Source organism: Ascaphus truei, chromosome 8 (assembly GCF_040206685.1).
Source record: "Ascaphus truei isolate aAscTru1 chromosome 8, aAscTru1.hap1, whole genome shotgun sequence".
Taxonomy (NCBI): domain Eukaryota; kingdom Metazoa; phylum Chordata; class Amphibia; order Anura; family Ascaphidae; genus Ascaphus; species Ascaphus truei.
Genome location: NC_134490.1, coordinates 55,843,456 through 55,866,614, shown reverse-complemented (window position 1 = coordinate 55,866,614; position 23,159 = coordinate 55,843,456). Strand labels below are relative to the sequence as shown.

The window sequence follows — 23,159 nt, the reverse complement described above, 5'->3', positions numbered from 1 at the left end:
GATCATATCTGATCTGGGAATGGAAAAAACACGCAAAGCTGCAGCTCACACAGCAATGCTGAGATTCTTCAACATATAACTGCAAGCAGAACACGGCAAAAGCAGAACAACAGCTAAAATAAAAGAAAGGTGAAGCAAAAGCCAGAGGCCAATTTGCAAGTCCATTTTCAATCCTATTTTACAGTAGAAAACCACTTTTATAAGGCAGAAAAAAAAAATATTCATAATTCTTTCCAGCACCCCCCCCCCCCCCCAAATTGTCTTCCGCGGCTGCACCCCTGGGTGATCGAGAATACTGTAGACCTGTCAAATACAGAGAATAGGCGCAAGAGGGGGAGGGAGTCATCAAAATACACAAGCTTCAAGTCCTTTGCAAATAGCACTAATGCTCTTCTGAAACTTAATTTTATAATTTACTGGCAGCCGGGACGGCAGGAAATAAAATAATGTGTGGGCTCTGGGCAACAAACTCCGCTTTTCTTCTGAAAAGGCAATTAGCCCCTTAAAAAAAAATGCCATCTCATATTAAGCTAAAGTCTCATCAGAGGAGAAAGAGGCCCTCATTACAGGTAATTACCCAGGAATTAGAAACATCATTTAACTAAATGAGTGAATAATACTGTGGAGATTGAGGGAAACTTGGTGCACTTCTGCAGAACACTCTATGTCGCATTACAAAAATTGCTCCTCTTTAATGGAATAATTCCTTTTTCTCGTCTGCACGGCTTTCAAAAAAAAATAAACCCACTGAAACTGCAGCCAGAGAGGACTAAAAGGAGCGGACATGTAAAAGCCATCTCTGCAGGAGAGAGGGATTATAAAGGGCTCCTCAGACAACATAATGAGTCAAATTAAGCTAAAGGGCTGGAAGGAGGCAAAGGGAAAAACGCAAGCACTTTATTGTCATCATTATGAATATTGTGCTTGTTCAATGAAAAATGTGCTCCAGAGCCTGTGTGGGAGCAGGTCAGGCAGATGAAGCAGTGTCAGAGGTTATATCCACCTTGTAAATCAGAATGCACAAGCTGCCCATGACTCTTGCCTTTTGTGGTGATAAGGCACTGCTGGAATCGGTTACCAACTGTAGAAGTTTAAGTTAATGTATACACACACACTATATATGGATTAACTGTGTGTGCCATGATTGGATGAATGCAAGTGCAAAAAAGGCTTCATATACCGTCACAAGTACCTAAAATACACAAGAGAATTGGAATACTAAGATAAACCATTCACTGGCTCTGAAAGGGTTAAAGTCAAGAGGAGCAGGAAGGGTTTCCTATGCCACTGCACATGTACCCATCTAGCACTGGTCCCTTACCCAGTAGTGGCATAGTATGAGCCGCTTATTGTTGTACTTGTAACATTTGGCGAGGTACAACATAGGTTAGGGATCCCTACTCATGTAACGGTCTTTTACTGGTAAATGTCACAGCCTTCGCCAGTACTGAGGTGTTTAAAAAAAAAATTATGTAATGGTGCAAGTATGAAAGAAATGCAGAAAATCCAAAATCTTCATGCAGCTCACTTCCCCCACCCCTGGCATGTCAGCAGGTCTTTAAACCCCTACAATGGACCCCTTCAGGTAGACAGACAGGCCTGCTCCAGCTCAGCAACCACAAAATGCTGCCAGGTAACATGAGACTTTAACCTACCAAATCTCTCCCCCCCACCCTCATCAGGAACCATAGGACAATGCCAGCTTGTGTTATGTCTGACTGCCATGTCTCTTGCTCATGAGGTAATTACCTGGCCATATCCTCACCTTTAATCGGCACTTCCGCTGTTACCGTTGATTCTCTGATGTCCTTCTGATGGTTATCACAAACAAGGGTCAAAAGGGGCAAAGGGCGAAAACGCACGGCTGCGCAGCTCGCTTTTAAAAAAAGTTCTTGAAACAAGCCAGTGGGGGACTGAAAGAACATTTCTATCATCCTCCCCACCAACTTTATTATTTGCAACTAATATGAGAGAATAGACACTGAACAAGTCAGTGTAAAAGCTGAACAAGACCCATGTACTGTAACAGCTAGTGTAATTAAAAGCATTATTTAATTGTTTGCAATATACATGACGTTTAATCACAGGGTGGATAGAGCCTCAGAATACGGTGCAGCTCCTTTGGGAGCAAAAGGTGTCAGCACCTAATCAGTGATTACATCTTGACAAACTGAAAGTTTTATTCTCTTAAAGCAACTGAATAGGAAACTCTAGATACCAAGACTGTATGAAAACATTCAGTTACAAGTACATGGTATGAGCAGTGTGTGACATGTCAGTCACATACTCAGACTGGGGATATCAGATTGCAGAACATGCATCTAACTGTAAACCTTTCACCGCACATAACATCCACCTTTACCAACTAAAAGATGAAAACCACAGGTTAATTGGACCCATTGCCCTAACACCTTACAAATATTTGCATCTGTACAAGTATTTTAATGGTCTGAATTTTTCTGAAATGGATTAGAAAAACATGCAAGGATGATAATTAACTCGTGCTTGTGAGGTTATTCCTAAAGATGCCTAGGAATTACCCAAGCAGCGGTTTAATAAACTTTATTTTTGACGAGCATCTTCTCAAAAACAGTTTAATAAAAATGCATTACTACCCTGTAAAGTTAAACAGAATACAAGCCGTTTAGAACTTCTTAGTACAAATGTATACGGTTGTCAAGTAGCACAGAAGTTACAGCATCTTCATTGTTTTATTGTAGAACAGAACCAGCATAACAAAAGTCCCAAAATGTATGCCTTCTGCAAAAGGAATAAACCATGTATTCCTCGAGAGGGGATCAACATGGTTAATCTTTCTGAAAGGAGGGAACTATGACGGGATCCTAACATTGGATGATCTATTAAAAAAAAAAATGAATAGAACCAAACAAGAACCATTGTAGCAAGACCCAAAACAGATCCAGTTGTGAGAAAAGGCAGCTACGTTTCTGATGGCTGTAGCCATGTCAGCAGCGGGTAAACCTTGTTACAATTTGCAACGTGTACAGATGCCTACCTAAAACATACTGCAATTACAATATAAAGCTAGCTCTGGAATCCCTTCGTTCCCATCCAATCTGCTCTTTTGGGTTCAGTTGCTAGCTAATAAATAGTGGTTTGCAGATGTTGGCTCATTTACTAGCTGCCTAATCGGACTGGGGAGAACACACTGCTACAGATCCAAACATGCCTCTACTGGGTTTTTAACCCACAAACCCGACACCATCTGTTCTAAAGCATAGGGCTGGAAATCTGTTTTCTTCAATTATGTATTAACCTAACAGAGGAGAGGGAGGGGTTATGGTCAAAGCATTGGCAGCACAAGACTAAGGAAAGCAAAACAGACCCCGTCTTTCCAGGTTTTAAACTGGGGGAGAAAAACAAAACAAAAAAAAAACGCACCAGTTCTGTAATTTGAAGCAGCAGTCCCACCTACCCCCCTTTTTTCCAGTATAGGAAGAAGGGGCGTAATTCAGAGCTGCACTTCCTATTTTCAGCTCTGGGGATACCACGGCTCCCAAAACTGTACAGGTAATTTGGTTGCAACTGTATCGTCACGACCAAATGATTACGACTCACTCTGCCGCTTCGGTAAGTCCATAACCATAACCCTTCCGCTAAAACCACCTAACGTTATTCTCCAATACTACCTCCACCCTAATAATCTGAACCTCTTACCCTAACTGCTAAAACACCTACAGTAAACCCCCTACCCTAGAACTTACCTTCTCGTTGAAGCTGCTAGCGGCGGAGGGTCCCCACTGTGGCCAACCGCCGGCGGGCAGATGTCCCATTTCGTTACCACAATACTTACTGGGCGACGTTACTGGTTTTACTTCCTAGTTTATAGGGGGGTGGCTTAAATGGCCATCCAATAGGAAACCACAACCAATAACCCTCCCATGCTGTAACAAAAAAAATAAACAAGACCACACCCAAGTTGAATCGACGACTAAGCCTCGGATTGAGCCACCTGTGCTGAAGCAGGTATATTCTTAAAACCTGACCTGTTGGGGGGTGGGGGGGGGGGGGGGGGGGGAGAAAAAGAGTCTAGAGTACTGGAGTTGAGAACCCCTCATCTATACCACTAGCCCAATTTGAACAACAACATGAGACTGCATCTTTAAAATCATTTCACTCTACAAATTCAACAACATTTTGGATAACCATTTGAAAGACCTTTCAAATATATTATTAGAAAACGGTTTCAATGTAATTGGCTCCCTTAGAGATTCCATTTTGTGATAAATAATTGCTTGAGAAAGTACTCTGAAATCCGCTAACAGATGCATATTGTCTGCTCTTAATCAGATGCCTTTATGATACCTAGAGTAGCCAGAGAAGGAAAATAAAATGGGATTGGCAATTTGCCTGTTGATACAAAATGCTTCACAAGACGTTGGGTAAAGATCTTTAAAAAAAAAAAAAAAAAAAAAAACCCCTCTAAAAACATTTGTTTTCCACAAGATCATTAAAAGTTTAATAGCCAGACACTAATTATCAGCGCCATTAATTAACTTTGGTCCTAGCTTGAGTGCATTATAGCTAGACAGCGCAGAGTATTAAAATGCTATGAAAAAGGCTTGTTATAATGTTATACTGTCAAGATAAATCATACATGTTTAAGGACAGCACACTGAAAGCGGTTACTATTTCCCCCCCAAGAAAGCCTGCAGTACAGGGTGGTGTGTGTAGGTGTGGCATGCTATTTACTTATTGCACAAAGTAGACAAGAAGGCAGTTATTCTGTGTTTATTACCACTGTTAGAGAAAGCATTTTTTTTCTTTACCCTAATGAAACAAGGCCTAGTAACGCAATTGCTACAAAAAGGGGGAATGTACAAGGGGTAGGAGGGGGGAGGGTAAGGACGGCAAGTGTGTCACCAGCATCCAATGCCACAACTGTATTTTTTTTTTTAAAAAGGTACAAAGTCAGCATTAAGGAGTCCTCCAGATGAAATAACGAGGGCTGAGAAATGCAGGAGGTTGACACGCTTCTGTATAAAACAACTGAGCATAATTTTATCTGTCAGACGTCTATCAACTGACGGATATTGAAAGCTTGGGAGGATGTGATAAAATCTCCCCCAGTCCTACAGTCAGCCACGGTTATCTCCCCTTAACATCAATAACGCTATTCATGAGCCAAGGGAAAATTAATAAAATCTCGGTGTTGGGGGAGGAGAGGCAGGTGAAGCTCCCTCACTTGGGCTTTGTTTCTGCGTCTGTCACTTGCCGTATGTAGATAGCATCTTCGGGGTGATCAATGTCATCCATTTCGTACATGTAGGAGGCAGCGATTGCCAGAGTGCTGCCGTCGTTGCTGAAGGCAAGGGACGCGATGCTTGTTGGGTAGCGGTGGAACTGGCACAGACGCTTTTTGTTGAAGGGATCCCAGATGTTGACAAAACCATCAGAGCCACCTGCAGGAGTACAGAAGGAGAGTTGCAGACCTCTCTCATTCAGGATGTGTCACCTGCCCACTAAAGAGCCCAAAAGTTAACAAATGGTTCACATTTGCTTTCATACCAGACTATCCAGGTGTAAGGGTACCATTACAAAGTTACAACAATTACTGTGAGTACTGGTATGCAGCACTCAAACTTAAAATATTACACAGGTAATAGGAACTTTGCATCTTCATCCCATTTTGGATGGGTTAGTGCTATTGAGTATGTATATACAGTTTCAAGTGACATGCTACAATACAAAGAAACACATGTGTCTTCAAGGCCTATTCACAACTGCAACTTCAACAAGAGTGTCTTGTTGGTCGATTAGAAAAAGGTACTACAACCAATTCACAATTTAGATTTTAGGAGAGCACAGTTTAATAAAACTAGAGTAACGTTTGAGAAATTAATATAAGAATTGTTGTATGCCGATGTCAAGTGCATTAAAATACCTTAGAAGAACTTCTCCAAAATCATTGCATCATTCTTGCTGCTTATTGCTCGTCTGCTGTCCTTTAACCCATTCATTTGGAAACTACTTCCTATATCTCATATTTTGGTCCTTCATTTAAAAAAACTCAGGACAAGTGATAACAGAAGATACCACCACATGTTGCCACATATCTAAAAAGCTGCAACCGAGATTCCCAAGTTACAACTGTCCACCCACAGACAATATCTGACAAAGGACTGGCCTGTAGCGAAGGTGTTGTGCACACTGTGGAAGGACACTGCATTGACGGGATAGATATGCTCTATGTTGTTCTCTTTCAGCCGGTGACACTTGAAGGCGTATTTCTTCTTCTGGACTTCCAGGCTCGGGTCCAAATACTCAACAGCTACTCGGCCTTCTATGGAACTCAGCACATAGCCCTGGGGTTAAGCAAGGACAAGAAGCGTGTGAGAAAATACAATACCCAACTCAAACTGTACTCTTAATACAGCAAGTTTCCATTGATTCACATTTACAAGCAGCCTAGCATGTCTGTAGTATATCTTGCATTGTGTAAAAACAACTTTAGTGACAAGCAGTTTCCTAGCTAACTAATGAATGCATAGATCTGCTAAACATTCCTCATAATGAACCACTACTGGATGGAATAGGATTAATAGAAGCATGTCTGATAAAAGCAGATTATGTTATATGAATGATGTCTTGTAGAGAAATGCATGCCGTTATAGACACAAATCTGGGCATTGCAGATACGGGGGATTACCTGTTTGTTAGGGAAGGCCCTGATGCACCGTGTTTGGTACTTAAGGCTGGACTCCCGTCTCTGCTGCACGTAACCCATGTTCCGAAGGTCCCACACCAGCACCCTCCGGCCAGCAGTGCCCACAATCAGTCTGTCCCCCGACACGGACAGTGTGTACACCTTTGCAAGACACGACAGACATTTCAGATATTTCCTGCCCATAGGTCACAGACAGAAAAATGCCATTTCAAATAGAATTACAGATTTCAGAACAATGCCAGGAATTAAGCCAAAATTCAAGCACCTGGAATCAAATGATTTGAGCACCAAAGCAAAGGTTCAGGCCGCTGGAAATTAACATCTGACAATCACAACATTTCAAACAAACAACTATATAAAATACATAAAGCTGCCATTACTAAGCATATTACTGCAATAAAGTTATACACAATGTATAGTAGCAGGGTCATACGATATACTTTTCTTTGCAAATAAAGGTTCAAAACTTAGATTTTTTGCAGTTCAGAATATACAATACACTGCTGTAATAAGGGGTCAATAGAGCTCATATCTAACATAAGCCAAGATTGATGTAAAGTTGAAGTATGCACTATTCATGTCATAGTTCCGAAAATCTTGGTAACTTTGAGACAAAATACAAAAATACCCAAATGCTACATAATATATAGTTATATACCTCAATGTCAGTATTCTCATGAGTAAGGGTCATTTAGTTAAACTCTTTGGCCAAAGCATGACCAGTAAGCAGGTCCTAACACTACCTATGCAAATTCTCATTTACCTCTGCTGGAGGGAGAATGGCCTCAGTGGGTCTGTCCCACAGGAACATATGGAGAGAGAAAAAAAAACAAAAAAAAACTACTTAAAAAGTGGTGTGGGGTGAGCTTAAACCCTGAAAGGAGGGGACACTAACCTCCAAACAACTGATGCCAGTGGAAAATTAAAAGTGTTTAACTTTCAGAACAAATAATAATGCATTATAACCAGAATTATAATATATATATATTAAAAAAGGTACAGTATATTGTTTTATGCAACACAACTATTTCTCTATTGGAGAAGGATACAATATATAATACCCCCTGGAATAGCAGACAAGTAAATGCTGGTACAAGTATAAAACTGAATATAATATAATATAATGACACTATATAGTGTCATCACACTGCAAATCCTGGACACACCCAGGTCCAAGTTGTCCGTATAATCCATGTTGATATGCAGTTCAGAACAATGAACTTTACTAGTCAGTCAATCTAGTCACTAGACAGTACTTTGTGTTCATGCATTGGGGCAGAATACTGCATCTCTGGCAGCCATTGCAAAGATTTCAGATCAAATATTGAAGTTGTAGCCAATTAAGAGGTGCATGGTAAAACAGACTTCTAAAACCTCCTCTGGAAAACGACGTGGTTCCAATAAAGTAGTAACCCTCCTGATCTCAATACAATATAAAAAGTGTAAAATTTACAAAAACAAAAAACGCACAAAGCTCTTATTGGGGGGCTCTGGGAAACACAAATACCCGGTAACGTGCTCTCATTGGTAGTAACCCGTGGCATTTGTTCAAAGTCTACAGTTAAATACATATTACCGTTTGTTTATGGTCTCAGTGCATAGAGACATACGAATCACTTTGTATGGGCTACAATAAAAAGCTATAGTGTCAGAATGGTAAAGGCAACCTATTCTGCCTTATAGTACAAAGAGAGATATCAGAAAGGAGCTAACTTTTTTACATCAGCACATGAATTTTAGAAATGTATACAATATAAATGATGCCAGCCACTTTTCACTAATGTCACAGGTGTAACGTCTGCCACCATTACCAAGACATACTGCAAGCCTAACACGTATGAAGGAAAGAGAAATCCTAATGAAACAATCTAGTCAGCGGGGCTGAAAATCCTAAATCTTCTTTACAAACTGGTGTCACACCTGGATTGGAAGTAGTCTTTCTATCCAGCAGTCTCATCAATCATCCCAAACCAGCGTGTCATGCAGCTGACTGGGTGGACACATTTATCAGGAGTATGAAAAAAAAAAAAAAAGAGAGAAAGATCTGACATGCCGAGCTGTTAGAACCAATAGGTAACCGGCTACCCAGTGGCCGTCTATTATATGCTGTCCTGTCAGCTATTCATCACAGCCTTTTACTGGCCACATACATCCATAAATCAAACCAAGAAACAATGCAATTACTCTGCTCTGCACAAAGGTCTCGCCAAAAGTAGATTCAGTCGTGATGGGGTAGAAATGACGGCCATTTAGATGGAGTGCAGGGCCTGTAATGATGGCTCCAAACTGGCCAGTACATTTAAGAGGAAGCACAGGCACAGAAGTGTTCTGTTGATTTGCTAAAAGGAAAAGCTTTCCTGCTTCATCTTGACATAGTAACTTAGGGGGAAATATAGAGAAGAAAATGATGTAATAACTTAAATGCAAGCACTATAATCTTATGTGAGGTCTGTGGAAGAAACAGAATTGGTTTTAAGTGAGAACCAAACTGCCCCTCACAGCGCCCAATATGATGAACAAAGTCTTCTCTTATCCCCTATTCCTTTTCGTACAGATCACCAACTACTGGAACAGTTTACCAGAGTCCCAATCCGCTTCCCCTCCAAGTTCCTTCAGCTGTTACCTAGTTTAAACATGTTTGTAACTGCAACTTGTAACGTTGTCCCCTTTAGTTTGAGCCCAGGACATACTTGAAAACAAGAGGTAACTCAATGTATGTGTCTCATGTTATAAAAAAAAAAAACACATAATTCTGGTCACTAAAAAGTAATGAGGGCAAATAAACAGGCATGTTTTAACAGACTAAAAAAAATAAATACATTAGCGCTCTAGGCAAGATGCATTCCCTGTGCACACACCAGTCAGTGTGTGTGTCAGTCAGTGGGTGTGGGTTCCAGGGGATCCAGCGACACCACCTTCCACCTCCTCATTACCGGACACGAGCTGTCCGAGTCCCCTGGCCCGGAGCAGTGCCCCCCTCCCCCCCCCCCTCTCTCTCTCTCCTCCCCCCGGCGGAGCTGCAGGGACACAGGGCCCAGATCTCACAGCCCCCGACTGAAGAGGAGATCTCGGGGGAGCCGGAGCACAGAAGTTTGGTGGTGGCCTGTGCATAAAGTAATGACACACACACACACACACACACACACACCTTATCTGGCTGGGAGAAGGTTCCTGCGTTGCATGGGGTCCGTGGGTCCCATAGCTTCACAGTCTGGTCCCAACTCCCGGTCACCATCACATTCACCTCCGGGCAGAATTCTACACATCGAATGGGGGCGTCATGACTCCCAACCACAGACTCTGAAAAACAAGGAAGCAACGTAAAACTATGGGGCCATTAACAGAACATGAAATATACAGTAGACAGATACTGATGTTGCATAGAGGGAGCAAAATGTAGTAAAACGTTTAACTTTCTTTATATATGGTACAGTATACACAACTTGCAGCAATATAAAATATGCGAGAGCAAACGATACAAGTTTATAATTGGGGAATAGTGGCAGCAAAAATATTACAGCTCCATTATTAGTTTACAAAAGAGAACGGACTAAAACTGTTACAACCTCTAAACAAAACAGCCTTTAATAACTATTGGCAGTGGAGAAAGCACAGAGATAAACTGGGAAACACTTTACTTATGTAGACATTAATATAAAGATATGCAACTAGATCATATACATCATAAAATGCTGCATGATAATTTTTAGGAAGATTAAGTTTGCACCTTAACAGGAAATAGTTTCCAAGTCTTCATTCCTGAGAATAACTTCTGCAGTAGAATATATGCATGTTCCTTATTAAAAGCGATTATCTATAGACCGACATGCTAGGATGACAGAGCACACCGCCATAAACAACACTACAGGCCATATGTATAGTGCCATTACGGATGTGTCTGTATAACAAACATGTCCAGCTGCTTACCTCCATCTGTGTTCAGGTCGTGCATTTTTAACTGAAGATCCAAACCTCCACTCCAGGCATGGGTGGGATCCTGGAAAGAGATTCTGTTTAGCACTGTACTAATTTAGGGATTTGTGCGTTATAACAGTGAGAAAGCCCAATGGACTAAGGTTAGTGTAGAAGTCTAGTTTAAAAGCAGCAGTCTGCGCTGATACCTATTTTTTAATTTTATTTCTCCCCTCTCAGAACTCTTTTCTTGCCCTTTCCAACATGGTTTGCATTTTAAAATATGAGATAAGCATCGGAAATATTAAGTGTCCAGGAGGTTAAAAATGAGCTTTTCCCAGAGCCCAGTTCAACCTAAAGGTTACCAGAAGCTAGATATGAATAAATTATGATTTAAAATAATAATAATAAAATGTGTTACAGAGCAGGACATGCTCAGGCAGCAAGACACCAACATTAAAGTAGTTGAAGTGATGAAGGCTTTGTGAAAGGGATGGGATGTGCGGGGATTGCAGCTTTAACAAGAAGATTGTGCTATTTGAATAAAAGCCGTTTTTACAGTCAAAAAATAAAGATGGTGTTAAGTACATTGTACAGATAATACTTACGTAGAAGGCGCAGTCCAGGACTGGCCCTGTGTGCTGGTACTTCAGTCTCATAGTGTTGGCAGGGACATCATAAAGGCGCACAGAGGTATCCCATGATGAGACCAGCACGAACTGGGAGGTGTTTGGGCTGAATTTGACAGCAGAAATCCCATCTTCAGGGGTCTGATTCAACTTAAACTCATTGGACCCAGTCATCTAAAGAAATATTTTAAGAAAGCATTGTATGTAAAGAAGCTTGAAACTAAAGAATTGGACAATTTTACCAACCCAATCTCAACCAACCCATTGCTTTCCCAGGAATGACATGGCCTCTGATCAGACAAATCTAGAAGCATTGTGAGAATCTGAGTAATGGAATACTGTACCTTGCCCAGACAGAACACAATATGTTTGATTCCTGAGGATTTGTTGCATCTGTATTGTTTACTTTAAGCGATTCTTTTTAGCACTATGCACCCTGGACTCACTGAGGCACATCTAAGACATCTTTTCACCCAATGATTACTTCTGTGTGCGGCTATCGTCACCTTCATACCGATTTTAAACTTGTATGTATACAAAGTAATATGCTGCGCACATGCTCTATATTAAATACAAGTGTTAAAACAAAGGCACAATTCCAATTAGCTGGAACAAAAACTAATTTACAGTCTCTATAGTTTCTTGTACGTCCTGATCATGTAGACTAAAAAAAAAAATAGGTCTAGTGTTTCCCATTCAATAAATATTGATGTAAAAAGTGGTTGCAGGAAATGTTAAAAATGGCCACCGCTGTGTCTTGGAAACTCTGCTCTGACCACATCTTTGGAATTGCTGCAGAAGCATGCAAGTAGAAACATTAAAAATACTCTTAAAGAGGTTACATGCATAAGTGGTTTTATTCCAAATATATGTCACAAAGAGGGAGCCCATCAAAATTCAATCGATTGAGCAGAACACCACATGACAATTTTATTGAACACATGCACAGACATTAAAATTATCCAGAGTTTAAAATCTTTGGGTTGCTTTTTCAGAAAGATGTAACTAATCAATGTGCTTTTTCCTAATGAGGCCTGTTCTAGTGGCAACTATATTAATAAATGAATAAGGAATGTCTTCCCTTTAACAAGATCTGTCACTAATTACCAAGTATTTTAACCTCCTAAAATTACCAGGAACCAAGATTGGTTTAAACAAGACATATGTCTTGCATAAACCAGAGGCCTCTACGAAGCCACTAATAAAATAAAAAAAAGCCCCACTAACGCAACTCATTTCCTCTCAGATCGATAAAGTAATTATATACTACAGACGTTTAAATAAAAATATGCCAGTTGCTTCAAGCAAATTTAATTTCACAGATTCTCCTCTACAAAAACAGCTGCATAAACAGGCCCATCTCAATTAACCCTGCTCTGTTACAGAGATCTGCTGGTAATTGCAGTGTACAGCAAAGCTTTATTATATCAAAGGGTACAGGCGGTTATCAGAAATGTGTATTATGTGAAAATACAGCAGAAGTACCAACACACATGAGAAGAGGAAAGAGTATATTTCGTTATTCAATGCAGCAACAAGTTTCAAACCAAATCTCCAAGTTATCAACATGTAAAGACAAAAAGGAAGACGAGATTAAAAAGGATAAAGTGTACGGTGAAATGTATAAGAAAATATAATTTTTCATGTAAATATTCCTGATGTAATTTATTCATAGAGCGGTTTGTGTTAGTGCAGCATTGCCCATCATATACATATATACATAAAAAAAAAATTCCATCACCATTTTCAAGCAAAGAAGCAGAAGTTATTCTTGCTTACGCAGTTACTGTGACAGCATGTGCCACACAACCAACACTCCTGTGTCTATCTTCGCCTACACTATTTGGATTACTACAACAGAAGCACGGATTTACCGCAACACAATTTTAGAACTGTTAATCACTTTAATGGGGTCAATATAGGAACCACAGTTGTACACCGATTTGTGTTACAAGTTTAATATGCCATTTGTCTTTATGAACGTAAACTTATTTTAAATTAGGCTTTGCCTTTTCCAGACCACCCCCATAAAATTAACATGCTGTAATGAAAAGTAATTGCACTTTCACTTATAGAATGGACACTATGGAAATGACTGGTTAAACCAGTCCTGGCAGCCAGTGACCACATAGAATCACTGAAAAGTCAATAAACTTTTGTGAGCATGGGCCTGGTTAGATTCTGTACCAACTAACTTGCCAAACGTTACTGTGATCTCTACTTATACCCATTGTACTATGCTTTAATTATTGATGTCTTATTTATAAAAAGGTTGTCATTTATTTAGAAGTTTTTTTTGTCCTTTTAGTGACAGAGGGATCTGAAACAACAACACTGCTCTTACTGCAACTAATTGTTATACCAAAAGCAGAGATTTAGAAGGATGTGACATTGGGATAAACAGGTTAACCAGCTCAAGCACAAGGTCACATCAGCACCCCCCCCCCCCCCCTTCTCCTTGGAAAGTGATCATAGACTTACAGCGCTCCCATCGAAAATAAAGCCATTAATTTTTCACTTAGTGCCCCCACCACCTCACTAACCGCTACGACGTCTTAAGGGCCGGCAAACCAGGGGCCCCGTGACATTCATGCCTTCTTTGCTTGTTTACTAGGAGAGAACGCATTCTCTGTGACCTTAATGGAAGAGGACCCTGCTCTTTTGCCTATGTTACCGAGGGGACACCGCGATCGCGACTTGCTACTCTGGAACGGGCACCCGCCAACACTCAAAGGGTTAAAATGTGTTCAACCAAGCAGGTAAAAAATTAAGACAACTTAGTGTAATAGGCTTCTTTCAAAGAACGCAACCATAATAGTAATAGTCTTGGTTATTTGGATCTTGACAAAAAAAAAAAAGAGTTTTTCCTCCAGGAATTCTAGCCACTTCAGCTTTTCTGTTTGACCAACGATGGCTTCATAATCACTTGGCCAACATTTTACCTGGGGCTTTGAGGGCTAACAAAAAATGTAAGATTGTAAAACCCCTCCAAAGTATTTGTTTAATATGGAAATATTAACAGCTTATAGTGTAAAACAATAATACTTATCTGTTTAAAAAGTTAGCTACAACCAAGCTATTACATAAACATGTCAGTCCTTCCTTCACTTTTGTGAATGAGGCCAAAACTACTTTGCTAAAGTATGTAGTAGCTCAGAACCAAGTAACTGATCGTGTAAAATACACATTTTTAGTGGATTGTTGAATGTTTCCCCAGAAAAATACCTGTAATGCATTTGAACCCAGCACTTGGGTTGGTTTTCATTACATCACCTCTTATCCCAGAACCCCCCCCCCCCCCCCCCACATCATCATCAATCAATCTGGGTAACACCATAAGGGGGGGAGAAGGCAGCACTACTAAATCGGTGGTGGGGATCAAGATGGAAGCCTTCGCCCACTGCATTAACCTCTCCATTGCCGGAAACACGTCCTTAATCAAAACGATTGTAAAACTAATATTTAAGTCTTCTTTGCACAGAGACGCGACCTAGTAGCCAGTCAGGGGCAGTTTGGGCCTACGCCGGTAAGATGTATGAGTAGCACGCACAGGTCATGCCCGCACAATACACACAGGGGCGGGCGGTTACGCGGGCACTCACTCGCTCGCTCATCCCCGCCACTCTATCGGTTCCCCGCCCTCACCGTGCCTCCAGTGTCCCCCGCTTTTGCGTTCCACAGTCTCCACTGCCTCACAACCGCTCTCAGTCACCTCGCTACAAGGCGCGCTGTGATTGGCCGGTTTGAACCGAGACCGCCTCCCGAGGTCAAGCATTCATTGGCTGAGGGAGAAAGGTGGCAGGGCGAGAGCGCAAGGGGAGGTGGGAGAGGTATTGCGTCATTACGTCATCGGCTGGCTGGCAGCGCTCCCCGAGTACCTGGCGGGTGCCGCCATGTTGTGGCTGGCGTCAGGTTCCATCCATGTGTAACTTGTGGATGCCTGGGCATTTTTGTATTTGGAATAAATACTTTTTTTTAATGTTTTGTTATTATTATCTGCAAAATAAATGGTATTGATGATCACCATGTGGTATTATATTAGGCATATATATTTATATAGATATAAATAATTTAAAGAAAATATATATATACACACAGTTATGGTGGATAAAAAAAGTGACAAAAATACACATTTGCCACTAATTTTAAAGATTTCCCCGTGATAGGTGGAGAAGTGGTCCTGGTTCATTCAACCCCGGTTTCTATTTAGGTAAAAACATCTCATACGCAATTTCCTTGTCCATGTCTAGTGCTTACATACAATCCCTTTATTGCCACCACCATCCCCACTTGGTCTGATATATAAATAGGGATTGGAAGAGCACATTTATGGATTAGGTCACCTCTGTGTGTGTCATCCCTATTTAACCCCTCCAACGCCAGAGGGGCCTGCAAGAGCAGAGCAATTGGGTTTAAATAAAAGGCAACATATTCCTTACTGTCTAAAATTAGCTCCTATGAAGCAAGTACACTCAGTACATTTGTCAAGGAGATGTACATATATCTAGGGATTCATGACCTAGAATAAATCAGTTATTCTTCCACAGGTGTATAAATAATACTCAATTACAAGAACCCCACTTTCTGCAGCAGACCAACACTCAAATCTTCTTGTGTGTTCACTTTCCCTGTACACACATCTGATCTACCTCAATCCTTCTGTATGAAGTCACGCATGCACCTACAGATACATGTCCGCACACAGAATACATATACAAGGGTATTCCTGCACTAATTAGGATAACAAGTTCCTTGCAAGGTTTACCCCAATGGCAATCCCCCATAATTCATCCCTTTAAGTGTGTAAATAAAATGTCCCCTTCAGTGCCACGGGGAGCCAGCAACGAAGAATGGGTTAAATCATCTTGTTTCATAGCAGCCTCTCCGGCATTGAAGGCGTTAACCCCATCGTGCCAAGCTGAATCCAGCTCTGGGCGCGTACTGTGCAAATGAAAAAAGAAAAATATACATACACTAATATTATTATTAGGTTTAAAATGATGGTACATTAAATAACACAGAATGATAAAAATCCTGGGTGAAGTCAAGAAGAAATATTAAGTGCGAAACCAGAAACAACAACAGGGATTATACTGCAGTGCACACGACAGCAATATAATAATATATACTGTCACATGCCAACAGTGATATATATATATATATATATATATATATATATATATATATATATATATATATATATATATATATATATATATATATATATATATATATATATATATAATTTTATTTATATATATTTATCATTGTATATATATATATATATATATATATATATATATATATAATTTTTTATATATATATATATATACATTTCTATATTTGGGATATATATATACACGTACATGTCTATATGTGGACAGCATATGTATACTACGGCATGTAAATACTTGGTAATCTAGAAATGTCTCACACTTTATGCGTTTCGTACTAAAAACACCCTGTCATTTTAAGTGATATACAGGTCCCCGCCAACACTGCATGGAAGTATATACTGCATGGAAATATATACTGCATGGAAATATATACTGCATATCGCATATGAAGCATTTAAATCTAATTGATTACAAAAAAGCTAGCATGCTGTATATTTAATATCAAACAGAAATGCCTTGATAATATGTTATATACAACATCTGCATAAAAGCCCACAATAAAAACAAAAAAACTGGTTAGATATTAATAAAACAAGAACAAATTATAACATTGTATAGAAAATTAGTAATAACGTGTATATATATATACATATATACATACATATATATATATATATATATATATATATACATACATATATACAGTACACACACAAGGCTAATTTACCTAACATTATAGCATATATGTTCACAAACAAAACAAGTCTCACTGTTAGAGTGTAGTTTGCTATTACTGTGTTATAAACAGCTGTTTAAAAATATTAATGGGAATATCTGCACACGTGATAAATTCACAACAGCAACACAAGCGTCACATAAATAAGACTTTTAGGGTGTAGGGTGCAGATAGGAATCTACAGGATTTGGTCTGAGTTCAGGCAACGCTTCCATCTGAAGACATATGTTTTATTGGCTCCGATAGCAGCAAGCTCATCATCTCCCCTGCACAATTTATCGCCTGCCATCCAACCTTGTTTAAAATCTACGAGTAACCGGTTGCATATTAAAATGGTTTATTTCCTGAGAAAGGTAAACATGCAAATTGTTCCATTGACAGAGCTCATTACCCTCATAATCTGTATTTGGAAGAGAGAGAGAATGACACATTTAATTGTCAGCCAAATCTCTCTGGGTCATTGCTTATCGCGTATTTGTGTCCAGTAACACTGATTCAATAAGGGAAACAGGTGGTTCAGGCAGATCATCCACTGGTGTGTGCAATTTATTCACACTTCAATATGGAGAGAAAAAAGTATTTCCTTTTTTTTGTTTGGTTTTGTTGAGGCTTCTTATATTCTGGTGACTGTCAGAGGCTGCAGGTGTGTGGGTCATTTAGGGGACTGGTGGTGAACAAAAGCCCCATTAATTAGACTAAAACCTTCTGAGGGGAAGTAGGCAGAAAGTTGGGAAGTCTGTATACAGTGCGGTGTTCTTGAATATTCATATTGCTACCGAATAAAATGCATTATTTGCAGGCTGGGCTATTACATATGAACCAAAAGGAAACCATTTGTGAAATGTATGTGAACATTAAATACATGACCATTTGACTTTATAAGAACAACATCTAAGAATTAATTGTCATTGTTGGTCCAACAGAAAGATATAATATAGGTTATCTAGAACGCTTATATATAATATATACATGATTGTAATGTAAGTTCCATTAACACGTTTTCACAAACTTCGCGTAATTAATGGACATTGTTTTTATGTTCACGTTATGCTTTGGGGCTAAAGATGCTGTTATTGAACCCCACGGCGATCTGTGCTAGATCTTTGTCAAATCAAACTCACTGGGACACCCTGCAACAAGGGCTCATGTCATGGACAGGGTATCCCATCTCATTATATCGTGACTAAAGTCGTGGCCTAAGTGACAATCTGTAGGAAGCCAACCCCCAAAATCGAATTTAATTCGGTTCTTAAAGCAGAAGTGTAGGATTAATAAAATTATATTTGGAGCCATGGTATAAAACGATTGTTGACGATGAATATTGTATTTTATGTCAGAACATTGCTGTTAAAGTCAAGAAGTGAGTTTCATGAAAAGTGACCAATATTGGCAAAATGCAGGGGGGAAAAAATACAACATTTCGTGCAGCGTTTTTTCAATAAAATATCATAAATTTCAATACATTTTCAATAAAATATCACTGGAAAGTTAGGGCTCTAGAAATAAATAATAATAATAAAAAAAATGTACTGACAAAACAATTCCCTTTAATTGCACTATTGTAAATACGTTCAGAGAATGCAGCATCTCAAGGCAATTATGCAGGCAAGATGAAAGTATATATTTTTAAATGATTGGGAGATAAATCCAGAGCCGTTTGACCTCTCATTTTTGGGAAAGTAATTATCTATAAATCCTTATGTTTTTTTGGCCCTCTTCCAGTTTTTTTTTAATGTATTTCAATTTTATTAACGGACCAACACAAGGGACCTGTAGAAATATTTTAAAAAAAAAACCTCACAGGGTAGTTTAATAAAAAAGATCATAACCTGGACAAATACATTTTTTTATAACAAGCCATCTTGCTATTAGAACATAGCACTTACACATCCGAAATAACAGCACAAATATAAAACTGTGTCACATTTCCAGGGGACCTGTCCAGTCTACAAAGCAATATACATGGGGCAGCATTTCTTGTCTGACCTAAAAAAGAGATCACAACCCTGCAAATTATAGTCTCCATTACAAATCCTGCCAATCCCTACACAACTCACACAAGACTGGGAGGCCTTAGATTTAGGCAATCCTCTTGTTCAATGACATGCTCGTGTATAACAACTGATCGGTCCCCCGGCCCCTTTTATCAGACTATTTTGTATGACGCCTTAAAGGTTCAAACCAGAAGAATTAACGAGATCAAGTGGAAATAGCAATCGAGGTTTCCAACGGGATTTAAAAGGTTTATTTATTACCAAAAAAAAATAAAAAATAAATATGTACATATATTAAAGACGTGTTTTTATTATAAGGGTACATGGGGTGAACTGATTGAAGATGCTCTGTGTTGCTCCACTTTGCAGAACAGAGACATGAAAAAACCCACAAAAACAACAACAACAACAACAAAATGAATAAAAAAAAGACATATAAAAACAAAAGGGCAAATACTTGTCTAAATAATACATTTAAAAAAACAACCGCATCAAATAATCCTATAAATAAAGGAGACGAGTTGATGTATACACACAGTGTATTCCTTTGTATTAAGCACATTTGCTTTCATAATAATACACAGAGGTGGTGACGGGGGGTTTCAGCAGCTGGAGGTACCTCGGCTTCACTCTGGGTTTAGGAGGGACAGTCAATATTCCATCTTGTTATACAGGTTATACAGAGGTAAGGACATGTTGCTGCCAGGATAGTAAAAAGGGGCCGGGAAAGCAATGGATCTGGGCACTGGGGACCTCTTAGGAGAGCATTGTCCCTGAAGACCAGTGGCATTCCCACTAGTGTCTGTGCAGAGGCGTGGGCCATGATGGGCCGCCTCCAGCTCAGCTGATAGCTGCCTTTTCCATTTGTTCCTACGGTTTTGGAACCAAGTCTTGACTTGGGTCCTCTGTCAGCTGGAGGCTGGATGCCAGGCAAGCCCTCTCCGAGCTGCTCAGGTACCATTTTCATGTCAAAGGTGGACTCCAGTTGGTAGACTTGACTCCTGGAGAACACTGTGCGGGTTTTCTTCTTGGAGTTGCCCTGCCTGTCCCCCCTGTCCCCCCCATCCCTCAGCTTGTCCCCTGCATCCCTCTGCCTGTCTCCTGAGGGGGAGGACTGGGGGTGAAGTGTTTCTCCCCTAGTATAGTCCGGTTGAGAGGGCAGATGAGTGCTGGAGTCTTGCAGGCGCTGTGTGGCCCCTGTATTTTACCTGCAAAAGATGGGAGAGTCACGTTACCGTCCGCTGGGTTCAGCAATCAGCAGAACATATTGTTACTATGAGCTCCCAAGAAACACAATATATATTCAGTTATCTGACTACTACTACAATAGTGTAAAAAGCAAAAGCACACAGGGGACACGGAAAGCAACAGAATTAAATACAAACTGCAGCTCTTCCCTTAAATGCTTTGTATCGCCTCATCTTCTTGCAAAGCTCATTAAATACATCATAAACTGTGCTAAGTATTTTCCTAATTGCGCTATTACTATTATAACTATTATTATTATTATTATTATTATTACTACAATGCAGTCATTATTATCAGCATTTCCTTGCAAACCGCACAATGATCTCATATTCTACCTGTGATCAATATCTATTTTGATATTGCTGGCAATTTCAATGTATTGCTACAATAAGACAATGTATTTCAATATTCAAGCACTTTGTTTTTGCAAATGTGAGAGTGAATCATTCAATATTATTTATATATATATTAATATTTATATATTATTATTTTTTAATACAGAAGTAAAAAATAAAAACACACGTTTTTGGATAGACCAGACTGTTCAGTTCTCATTATGCAGACTAAGGACAGTCCATTTATTCCTCAAATCGTTTCCTGGATTTTGTCAAGCTAAATACTCTACAGCTTAATACACATGTAATATCGTTTGGAGATAGATGGTTAAAGCGAATAAAGGATATTATCAAGTAGTTTAAATTATTTAGTGGGCGAATGCAGTTGTAAGCCTGAAGGGATGAAATTCTCAGCACAGAGCTGCGGTCCCTCAGTCAGGACTCTACATCTCTCTGCAACATCATATGACATTTTCATCTGATTTCTTTACTGCCAAATATAACAAATGTACACAATCACTAAAACCAAAACTAAACCGAGTGAAAATATCATTCGGGGCTCCAGAATGATGGTGAATTTTGTTTAGCTGGAACCTTTCTAGAAGGCAGAAGATCCCTAATTTCCAACAGCCCTGAGATCTTGTACTTTTTAGAAGTAACTTGTATCTAAGGAATGAATATTTGGGACTCCTACCATGAAGTGAAAACAGCAATTTAATAAAGAACTGACATACTTAAAGGGGGCTGCCCTCCCCTCGGTCCCCAATACACAGTGGGTGTGATCCTTGCACCGAGAAGGTCCTGACACCAGAGCAAACACGTTAATGGGTGTACTCACTGAGGCACCTATGGGGGCTGCAGGTGTGGGGGGCTTGGCCCCTAGATTCCTTGTTGCCTGGTTCAGAGCCAGAAACACCCCGTGTCCTCCTCTCCATCCTTCCTCTTGCTCTTCCTCCTCTGAGGATGAGGCAGGGCTGGGCTCCCGGCTGGTGACCGACTCCCTGCAAAAACCCTGGCACCTCCTCGACCTCGGTCCAGACGTGGTGCCCTGCAGGATGGACTGGATGGTGAAGCTGGAGAGAATTGCTGGGTGTGCATTTGGTGGCCTCTTCTTTGCTGCTCATACCTGAGTGCATAGGAAGGAAGAGGGGAGGATGAGGATGATGTAAACTTCACTGGAAAGGTGTGGGGGTGGGGAGGGGGGGCCTCTATTTTGGGAGGGGGGAGGGGGTTGTTTTGGCTTGCAGTTTTCACTTAGCTTGCACACACAGACTGCAGCCCTCCCCTACACAGCACAAGTCCCTATTGATCTTCAGACAGCCTGCTGGCGTGGCTACATTTGCATGAAATTCACAGCTCTGTAGGACCAATCATAAGGCTGCTGCCAGTCCCGGAAAAATTAAAATGCCACTGGAAACCCATCACCCCAAGCACCTGTTTTTACAAAGTAGGTGCAGAGAAGAGGGAGGTCCGGCTTCCAATGTGGTCGGGATTGAACGGGTTGCTCTAACACTTTAAAATAAAAGAGCTCCCCCCCCCCCCCCCCAATATGATGGATAGAAGAAGACACATTTCTGGGTTGGATTCTTGGAACTTGTTGTGTGCAGTGGAGGGAGGTGGGGGGAAAGTACTACCATAACAGGGGAGAAGATAGGCACAGTTTGGGAGAGACCTATACTCCACACTCCTTACATTGTTACATGAACACAGTTGTTTCAGGCACTGATAACTCCCCGTTCCATGGCACTTATAGTAACATCCCTCCGTGTCCTATAACCGTACATACACATTCTTACATTATTCTCATTTTATAAGGGTGAAGGGTGAACAAATAGAAGGCATAAAGAATTTAAAAAAATACATGGGTTCTGGAAAAAGAAAGATTATGCAATCATTGCACAGACCGGTAAATATACCATTTAACAATTGGGCTTCAGTTGAAAGTTACCAGTTTGAGGGTAATTTGCCTCTACATGATGAGGAAAACAAAACGAAAAACAGGAGTTGGCACAAAATGTGGACTTTCTTTACCACTGCAAACTATTCTAACGTTTATAATGTTGTATTTCAAACCTTTTTGGACGGTTGAAGAATTATAGTATACATTATAAAAAAAAGGTCTTTCAAATACAATAGGGGTATATACACTATACAAACAGGTAGAATGCATTATTCTGCGTGGACTATTGCCTGTTTTTATTAAGCTCTTGAATGTGGCCACGAATAATGCCAAATATAATAGACAATGATTGTTATTACTATATATTATATATGTTATCTCGATGGCAAGATTCAAAGAGATAAAATGATATTATTATTTCACTTGGGGGGTGGGGGAGTTCTTCTTTGTAGGGACAGTTGGTTACGAGTTTCTTGATTTTTGCTATAACTTAAAAACCACTTTGCCTAACTTCTCCTTTGGCTTCTAGGACTGTCCCACCTGTCACCCCTCCTCTTCCCTCCCACCCCACTTATTTCTGCCTGTGTGTGAGTGCTGGAT

The 23,159-nt window shown here is 40.0% G+C and overlaps 2 protein-coding genes across 3 annotated transcripts; both read right to left on the bottom strand.

Annotated features, from left to right (window-relative positions):
- Positions 1–4,736: 4,736 nt before the first annotated feature.
- On the bottom strand, positions 4,737–15,031 carry BUB3 (BUB3 mitotic checkpoint protein). Of its 2 annotated transcripts, none has more exons than XM_075612154.1 (7): positions 14,875–15,031; positions 11,209–11,403; positions 10,616–10,685; positions 9,837–9,988; positions 6,671–6,829; positions 6,149–6,326; positions 4,737–5,423 (listed from the first exon to the last, which is right to left on the bottom strand). In XM_075612154.1, the coding sequence occupies exons 2-7, from the start codon at positions 11,401–11,403 to the stop codon at positions 5,203–5,205; spliced, it is 975 nt and encodes a 324-aa protein (XP_075468269.1). In that variant the 5' UTR covers positions 14,875–15,031; the 3' UTR covers positions 4,737–5,202. The 2 variants fall into 2 exon arrangements, with proteins under 2 accessions (XP_075468269.1, XP_075468268.1); XM_075612153.1 differs by having other exon boundaries at positions 14,832–14,935.
- A 4,338-nt stretch (positions 15,032–19,369) lies between these two features.
- On the bottom strand, positions 19,370–21,783 carry HMX2 (H6 family homeobox 2). Its single transcript, XM_075610215.1, is given in 8 exon segments — positions 19,370–19,831; positions 19,834–19,899; positions 19,901–19,978; positions 19,980–20,033; positions 20,035–20,273; positions 21,498–21,588; positions 21,591–21,740; positions 21,742–21,783. Coding segments are annotated over 8 exon segments (825 nt in total). The 3' UTR covers positions 19,370–19,726.
- Positions 21,784–23,159: the final 1,376 nt, after the last annotated feature.

Coding starts and splice junctions, on each gene's coding strand:
- BUB3 (XM_075612153.1), bottom strand. Junction 6,830..9,836: donor CCTTCTCCCAGCCAGATAAG/GTGTGTGTGTGT, acceptor TGTCTTGCAAAG/GTGTACACACTGTCCGTGTC. Junction 6,327..6,670: donor GGGCCTTCCCTAACAAACAG/GTAATCCCCCGT, acceptor GCTTAACCCCAG/GGCTATGTGCTGAGTTCCAT.